General features: G+C 40.7%; 1 protein-coding gene across 1 annotated transcript; it reads left to right on the top strand.

Annotated features, from left to right (window-relative positions):
* The first annotated feature begins 652 nt into the window (after positions 1 to 652).
* Positions 653 to 4,983, top strand: LOC131882269 (OTU domain-containing protein 3-like). Its single transcript, XM_059229364.1, has 7 exons — positions 653 to 771; positions 1,232 to 1,413; positions 1,493 to 1,674; positions 2,186 to 2,397; positions 2,465 to 2,603; positions 2,662 to 2,769; positions 2,828 to 4,983. The coding sequence occupies exons 2-7, from the start codon at positions 1,244 to 1,246 to the stop codon at positions 3,127 to 3,129; spliced, it is 1,113 nt and encodes a 370-aa protein (XP_059085347.1). The 5' UTR covers positions 653 to 771; positions 1,232 to 1,243; the 3' UTR covers positions 3,130 to 4,983.
* The last annotated feature ends 3,834 nt before the right edge of the window (positions 4,984 to 8,817 follow it).

The raw sequence follows: 8,817 nt of genomic DNA on the forward strand, positions 1-8,817 counted from the left end.
TAAGAGGAGAGTGTACGGATGTTTGTGGAGTTCTCCAAAGCATTTTTACATTTACCTAACTGTGTTTGTACTGTCTATGACTCCCCTCATCCATTTTTCAGGTGCATTGATCCAATTCTAGTCATACTCATTGTGATATCACTTTCTAGTCAACTATTTTATTGCTTTAACCGTTTTGACATCTTTCTTGCTTTATCAACAACCCTTATATAATGTCTAAACATCATATGTTATTTTTATAGCTATTTTTACGCCATGACGTGACCAAGATACGCAATAATGATTGTTATTATACTAAAGCTTTGCTTCAAAATGACCAAAACAGTTCAAAACTTTATTCAACCTAAAAAAACTATCTTTCCGACCCCTGGCTACAAGATTATGTTTGTTGCAAAATCTAGCTAGAAAGCTAAATGAGTTATAAAAGAAAAAAATATAGAGTCTTTTTTCATGCTCATGTGATGTAAAGACATTACTGATGTGATTTTCAAAACTTATCAAATAAATGTCAAAAAATCAAGCAAAAGAACATGGTGAGTAGTAAAGGTTAGCACAATCAAATTGAACTGCCTTTGAAAAGATTAAAAACTCAAGCCTTGAATCACTCTTGCTCATATCGGGCTTTCATCGTTTTGGATTTCTTTTTTAGGTCCACTCCAGTATTCTTCTAAAGCAAATGCTTTGTGTGTAAACTTTGCTCTTGAAGCTGACTCTGCAACTGTTAGAATCTGTTATTGAAATTATTGCCACAGTAACTTTCGCAATTAAAAGGTAAATATAAAGTTATGTGAACATGTTTGAACTCTCTTTTCCAACCCAATACGTTTCCTAAAGCATCTGCACCATAAATCCAAGGCGCATTGAATCATCAGAAAATATTGGTGCGATATTCTTCACTTCCCTTGGAATACTAGAATATTGCATCATACTAAAACACTTAAGAGATTATATGCAATAAATGACAAATTCAACCAAAAATATGAATAACCACTAAGAAATTGAGTTTCAACAAGGAAAAATGTGGGTTGTGCCACATGAAAGTACACTTCCTAAACTTCCAATAGCGTGACGCAACATGTTATTGTTTTCAAGCGCAACATCATAATACCGTCTCATAAGCTTCACCTCAATTGACTGATATCCATGTTGATTCAATCCTAAAGAGCCGTGTACTCAAAATTGATAGATCAAGAGACATTACAATATAGCTGATTTAACCATGTTTTCTTAGCTACTGTTGGAAATGGCCAAAGGCCGTCGAAAGGCCGAGGATCGCCAAATCAAGATCGCTCATCGGAAGCACCGACGAGAGCAATCTCGGATGGATGGTTCACAAACCAAGGGTGATTTTGTTTCCCTCCGAAATCAATTAGAAGTCATGGGACTCACCTTGCGAGAAGTACCAGGGGACGGGTATAAAAAATAAAACAGTTCCATTGACCACTTGGGACATCAGCGAATATAACGCGTGTTTTTTCCTGCTTGGATCAAGGAATTGTTTGTTTCGAGCTCTGAGTGATCAACTCCATGGAACGTCGGAAGAGCATGCCAATTATCGACAGGATGTGGTTAACTTCATGCGACAACATGTATCAGATTATGAACCTTTTTTGGTGGATGAGCCCTCTTTTGACCGACATTTGGAATTGTTGGCGCAAGACGGAACTTTTGGCGGTAAGGTATCTAGATAACCAAGGGTTGGTAAGCTAAAGCCTAACCTACTTCTGTAGTTACCAACAAGCAAAAAATGCCGAATGTTGAGGGCACATTCCTAATCCTGAATCTGGTCAGCATGATGAACCCATCGTTCATACCTAAGTATGACATTTGACAAAAGAATAATAACTGATAGCTTCTCAGTCTTTGTATGATCATCAGGCTAGCCGGAAATAACGGCAGTCTGACAACTACCAATTAGATTCTAATCGATTAAAATTAACACTCTCGCTATAAATTGATAACATTGTCTTGTTCATCAGTCAAGTTTTTTGGTAAACAAAATGTGTTCTTTTTCCACTTTGAAAAGACAGAAGCTTATTTGATGAAGCCATCATAAGTTGCTTCTGTGCGGGGAAAATCAGTACCAATGAGATGAATCTGCTTGATTTATTGGCGTTATTTCAGGCCACCCTGCATGTACTACATCGTTCTAATTACAAGAAAAACATACTTTTTTGTCGTGTAGGCAACGACTCGATTGTCGCGTTTTCACGGATGCTCACCGTCACCGTAGTCATTCATCAACTGAACGAACCTTTGTGGCAGGTACACGGCTCTCCTGATGGCTCCTCGTGCCCCATGGAACTACACATCTCATACCACAACGGTGACCATTACAACTCTGTACGTCGCATCGGGGATCGTCTTGGGATCGGACCAGCCAACATCAAAATTAATGTAGTGAAAGCCTTTTTTCACACGTGAACATCATACTGACTTCATTCGGACTCGTTATGTATTTTAGTCTATGGTCCAAGATAGCAAGCCCAATGAAGCTATGATCAATTGCAATGGGTACGATGATAACGAAGGTGCTTTGTCTGACTACGAAAATGCCACCGCAACGGAACTCGAAAATATTCGAGCTGTCATGAGATTGAGTGGTTAGTTAAACTTTGGTATATCTTGAGCAAGATGGATGATACTCGATAAGGTTATTAGGTATCGATGACACAGTGTCTGTGACGAACGCTCTCGCCCAAAATGCCGACTGCGTTGAAGCTGCAGTGGATTACTTGTTGCAAATGCAAAGTGCAACCAAATCTCAGCGTGAGTTTCGAGACAATCTGTCGGTCCTGATTTTCTTCCAATACCGTCCTAATTTCAGACGCAAACTCAAATGGAATTTGGTCAGAGAACGGTACTGGTAGCCGAATCTTAGGGAGCGATGTGGCCAATGACGCTCTCAAGGGATCAAACTCGACCAATAATGATCGACTAGCTAGCGTCAAGAGCAGGTTGAAAAACTCCAATAGTCACCTGACCAACAAGAAGAAGAAACAACTAAAGAAAATCGAGAAGAAGCTCACGGCTGACCAACGGAAAGTACGAGATCTTCATCAAAACAAGGGTGACAAAACTGAAGCTGACCCTGTGATTGTGTCTAATCTTCAGACATTGTCGATCTAGAATCTTGTCTGATCTAATCAATGGTTGTGTTAATCGTCCCTCCCCCCACCATATAATCTGTAATGCAAAAGTGAATAACAAAATTAATAAACAACACAATATATATCACTCGTCGACCAATAATTCAAAGCATACACGAGAAATTTCCCAGATAAGGGAATGGAGTGACGCAAGGGAGAATGCTCGCTCCCTCTCAGAGGGCCAATTCCAGGGGAACTGGCAGGGCTAGTTCTTCCTCGCGTTCAACCAACCGAGATCGTCCCTTTAAATTTGGTGAAATGACAGTTGCAGATCCCCACTCTAATCAAATGTCATAGCTCAGTCGTAACTAAATTCTCACACCAGACGGATGTGAGATTTTGGATCGCCGTTGTTTATTGTTCGTGGACCATGGCAGAAACATCATATACAAAGTTTTTGGCCTCTCTTGAGCTTCAAAGCCATGACCTTAACGGTGATCAGCAAAGTGGGAAACACATTTGGGATTACTACCTCCATGGGAACCGAGAGGGCTTCCATCGAATGTTCTTGGAAGAGGGCTTCCTCGAGTTTGTGGTCCACCAATTCGACGAAGACGTGTCTGACGCAGCATCCTCCGACGAGGACGTTGTGGGTGAGGTTCAGCGAGAGGTCATTCGAAAGATGCGCAAACGAGTACGCACCAAGAGCGCCCATCCTAATTGCCGACAACATCATGGAAAGCAAGAGTTCAGTCTCGAAGGCCCAAACCAAGACGCCCAATCAGAGGACTCGCCCCATCAGGATCGTTCTGAAGGGGCTTCAAAGAAGAGGATAAATCCAAGCCAAAGTGATGTGGACCTTGACTCAATAGAAGTAGCGGATCATCAAAACGGCCAAGATGGGTCTCTCCTTCAGACTTGTGAAAGGCCAATCATTCTGATGACGCCCTACGAGAAGTATTGCAACAGAATTCGGGGAGAAAAGGATCGTCTCTACCGTATCAAGGAGGAATCGTTGAGTAAATACGAAGAACTCAAAGCCCAATATAAAGACTTCCATACCCCCTCCAACATCTTTGACGGTTGCGGTTACCTGCCAAGGCCGGATCGCCAAATGAAACAAGAGTACTTCTTCCATTGGGGGACCACGTGCCACGAGGCTAAGGAGTTCCTCGCTTTCGCAAAACGTTCCAGAAATACCCGGCTGTGGCTGGAACAACCCAATTACCATCAATTGGATCGACTCGGCAGTGACCTGATGTACCTGGTGCTCATGCCATTCTACATTCATCGCCGTGTACGCTTCATGATCGAAACATGGTCATCCCTAAACCTTGGGCCAATCCCGGACGGCGTCCGTGCAAGTCTAGCCCATATGTCTTACTTCAGACCAGAGCTTGTGTTCTATAAGGAGAGGCGGGAGATTTGGTTGTGGTATCTCCGGGTGGCGGATTATGTGAACCAGACCTACCAATGGCCTTTTGAGCCCCAGATCAAACAGCTCCTGGATAATGCCGACTCTGAGCTGAACGAACACCATTTGGTCAGTTGTAAGAATCTTTCCTGTCGCTTGGCCAGCCGCAACAATTTGGGGAGGCAGACTTGGCAGACGGCGGGAAGGGAGTTTGTGGTCGATTACACCAACGGGGCTCCATTCGAACTCCTTGGGGACCTCATCAGATTCGCTCTACTTGCATCGTGCGGGTATGTCTATAGCTTCGTAGCTGAACGGACTTTTGGATTTGGATTTTGGCAAAATTGATGTTCTTGAACGTAAATAACCGACACGAATCAATCCGCTTAGGCTCATCACAAATTTGCTACTGAGCCGTGGTTTTCACGTTGCGTTGTTCGCGTCACATTTTGATGTAAATAAATACATATCTCGCACTTACTCTTTTCGTCCTCTCTCAAATAAGATTTTCAATGCTTGATGCGCGCACTATAACGGAGAACCAATCGGACTTCGAAAATTTTGATGCGACCGTTGAAAAAGCGAGGCTCAGCCCTCCCCCCCCTAGCTTGCAGATGCTTTAAACGAATCGTTACCACCGACCGATTTTAGTTTACGAACACTCTTTGATGGTTTCGTTAAGTAATCGTGCACTTCAAGACCATGCTTGAAAATATGACTTCTTTTGGTATAATAAACATATGGTAAAATTCATCAACTTAGTACGTTCTCCCATGTCAAGGTTTATTAAATGTGAATAGGAGCTCATCTGACGTTCGTAGTTTAATGAAGAGAGCCACTAAGCTAAGCAAATAGAGTTTAATAGTTCCATTAGCGTAATGTGCGACAGGTACTTTCCATACTCTTGAACATATTTTGATTGTCACAAATGCGGACAACAGCCATAGTAACCGAGTGATACTGTTGTTCGGATTCATAATATTCGTCTTATTCCGAAAATTCATTGATCCATCAACCTGTTTTGAATAATTTAGAAATGCGAAATGCAGGCTTTTTACCGCCAATATTGGGTTTGATCAATTTCAAAGCGTTTGGAATCTTCAGAAATGACGGAATACCTTCTATTTCGTTCTCCTTGGCCTTTCATAATTTGAACGTTGAACCAACTCACTCATCTTTTATATCCATAACCACTGGGGTTCCCAAACCAGCCACCCCAACGGTCGTCGCTCTGTTTTCACTCTTCACGTTCCAACAAAGCGATGGTTCTAATGGTTTCTCGTCCTAAATCAACTCTTCCTCAAGAGTTCCCAATGGACGACTATGCTATTGTGATATCTGATACGAAGGGGTGCGAATGCCATGTTTTCGGACAAACTTTCGCGACCCTGAGGGAACGGTGGGAAAATGTGCACCTGTCTAGGAGGAAAACTTCTCAAGGAAGGATTTTTGGATCCTTTTCTTCTGCATTCGCTTAAGCAGAAAACGAGCCTCGGATGTACTGTGGATCCAAACTGGAAACAAAACTTCTCGCTTTCGAGTTGAATAAACCCAGGCATGCCTATGACTAAAAACAATTGTTGGAGCTCTTAGACCGGGTCTTATGAACAGCAATCGGGAAAAGGTACTTAGACTGTTGTGCACTTACCAGAGAAAAAGAGAGAAGAATACATTTCGAGCTTAATAAGTCTATCCTTAAGGAAAAGGTTCTGGCTCGTATAAAAGTAGTTGTAGCCAGTAAATCAAAGAGAAGGTACCTCAAAATATGAAATATATGAACTCAAAAGAGTGATAACTAGAAGGTTGAATCTTAAGTGAATGAATTCAGCCATTTATTATTAATAGCTCCGGTCACAAATATTGTTTATTGTTAGCAACGGCTTTTTCTTCAAAAGCTGTTGTATTTTGTATTTAAAAATGAAATTTAGAAAAATGAGCGCCAAACTCGTAGCTGGATTTTTGGATAAGGCCAACTAAAAAGGTCGACTAATCTCACCTCTCTCGTCTTGTTGATTAAAAAGGCATAACGAGTTCCGATTGGCATTTTTCTACCGGACAATTGATACTGATTTTCAAGATCGCAAAAATTCAATATAATCCTTTTCGCATAAAATAGCTGACAATTTTGAATGCCAACAATTGAAAGTCTCTAAATATGCACAACTTTACAACCATCAGTTTGTTTTCTTTAGAAGTACACCAATTGAAACACGCAATGAAGATTTCAAGCAATTTATGAGGACTCAAAGATGTAATTTTTATTAGCCATGTGAAGTAAATTCGAGAAAAAGTGGAAGTGCAGCACCCTGATTTTGGGCATTCTTTGGAGAGAGAACATGGACAAACCTCACAGCTAACTCACACCATGATCCAATTGATTTTTAATAATCCAGTGAAGTTGTGTTACAAAACATAAAATATGTCAGTTTTTGGCGTAGTTCTCTCACCATAATAACATGTTGATTGAGGAACAAAATGTTACTGTTTTTCATCTATGCCCTGTGCTGGTTGGCTTTGAATGTTAATTTTAGTTGTCTCCATAGAATTACGTCGGCTGCTTGTTTTCCCCTCACTTTTCTAGGGGAATTCACTTTAAGTATTCAGTTTTCAAGAAAAGTGCAAAGAAATGAAATTTCCTTGATTAGCTTGAGAAAAGGTCGTACTAAACTTAACAAGTTTGATCTTTTCCCGATCTAAGATACACTTTTTGGCTTTAATAAACTAGGCTCTGATCTACCATCACTACAAGGTCACCCTCCATGAACACCACCCGCAGGCCTTGTCCATTCCAGTGGTACTAGGGTGACACCATTTCCAAGCCTTGATATCATGCTCTTCTTAGGGTTGAAGGACAGTCTACTTGTGTAAATCAGTGGAACAGTTGGGCAAATTGAACAAGAACAGGTCGCAATATTTCTCGTTTCAATTGAATGTTGGACGTAGGACACGAAATGGATTCACAGTTTGGCACCAAGTCACGGAAAAAGTAGAGGCCATCTAAAGAAGAGATGTGATGCAATGGTTGATACATTTCCGAGGAAAACAAAGATATCTCGGATCTCCACCTAGGCTTACTTCGGTCAAAATATTGAGGGGTGAATGACATTGTTGGATGAAAGTCCGGAATAAGACTTTTTTTTCTTCGTTTAGGTGAAGTGTTCTAGCAACATGAATGAAGACGACAACTTTCTTCATATATACCTATATACTCATGTTTGCATTGCGAAAATGCCCATGTAAACATTTGACCAAGTCTGACTGAATGGGATCAAGTGTGTCAACAACGCCTAAATATTCCTAACGAGCATAATGGGGAGGGAAACAAATTGAACAATGAACTCAAATGATCCCTCTACGGCCATTACAACGCACATTAAACCTGGGTCATTTAGTTATTAGAGTTATCTGGGATTGACTCACAAATCTCATGAAAGTTTTTTTTAAATATTTGGTACGCTCTTTGAATGTTGGGCAATCTCAATTTTCACAGTCTCTTCCAATTTAGCAGTTCCCTCATTTTGCAATATTCCTTGTGAAATATCACTATCTGTTACAAACTTGGGAGAAGTACACTCATGATGTGGCTAAAACAGTACAGTTGTACGGAGGAAGAATTGAAATATCACCTAGAAGCCTCGTAACTAGGGCACTGATAAAGATGATTTGTTTTTGAGGGCCACCAAAAATAGTAGTAGACGATTATTCAAAAATGAGACAAGAACTTTTTAGGCGCAGAAATTTGTTTCTCTGTGCAAAGCCTACTGTGTAAATGACAAAAAAAAGAAGACACGAAAAATGACCTCTTGAAATAATTTCTCTCCTCATTTTGGAACATTACCAAAATCTTAATTTGGAGTTTTACCTCATATCTAGTCACCCTGCATGGCTGATTTCTGTCCCAAATAAAAACATTCAAAGGCATTTGTTTGTTACGAAGTTAGATGGCAGCTCTCTCGCTCGGCCTGCCATCTAATTTTGGGTGTCCCGTTTGAGGGATATTCCCGCTTCGTCGTCAAAGGCATTTCAATTTCTGTTTTCATTTTTTAGAGGGGTCAAACTGGGGGTCAATTGGAGCAAGAGCATCTAAACAATAATTTATTGGCCCAAGCCATTAGGGAAAATTGCAATTTAAAGCATGTCTTGGCACGAAACTTAAATGGCCTTTTTTGTGCGGACTTCCTTACCACTACCGGGATTGGAATCCCAGCAGTTCAAGACGAGAACATTATTTATTTTACTTGACTTTTCTTTTTATATATTATTTGATCGACCAACGAATTGGAGTTGGCTGATCTGGCTAATCCTTGAATATAA

The sequence above is a fragment of the Tigriopus californicus genome, chromosome 6 (assembly GCF_007210705.1).
Source record: "Tigriopus californicus strain San Diego chromosome 6, Tcal_SD_v2.1, whole genome shotgun sequence".
NCBI classification, from domain to species: domain Eukaryota; kingdom Metazoa; phylum Arthropoda; class Copepoda; order Harpacticoida; family Harpacticidae; genus Tigriopus; species Tigriopus californicus.

What these genes read in the sequence shown, in the direction of transcription:
- LOC131882269 (XM_059229364.1), top strand. Translation starts at nt 1,244, where the DNA reads ATGGCCAAAGGCCGTCGAAAGGCCGAGGATCGCCAAATCAAGATCGCT. An exon ending in CGAGAAGTACCAGGGGACGG is followed by an intron (nt 1,414 to 1,492) that starts GTATAAAAAATA and finishes GCTTGGATCAAG; the next exon opens with GAATTGTTTGTTTCGAGCTC. An exon ending in GCAAGACGGAACTTTTGGCG is followed by an intron (nt 1,675 to 2,185) that starts GTAAGGTATCTA and finishes TTTGTCGTGTAG; the next exon opens with GCAACGACTCGATTGTCGCG.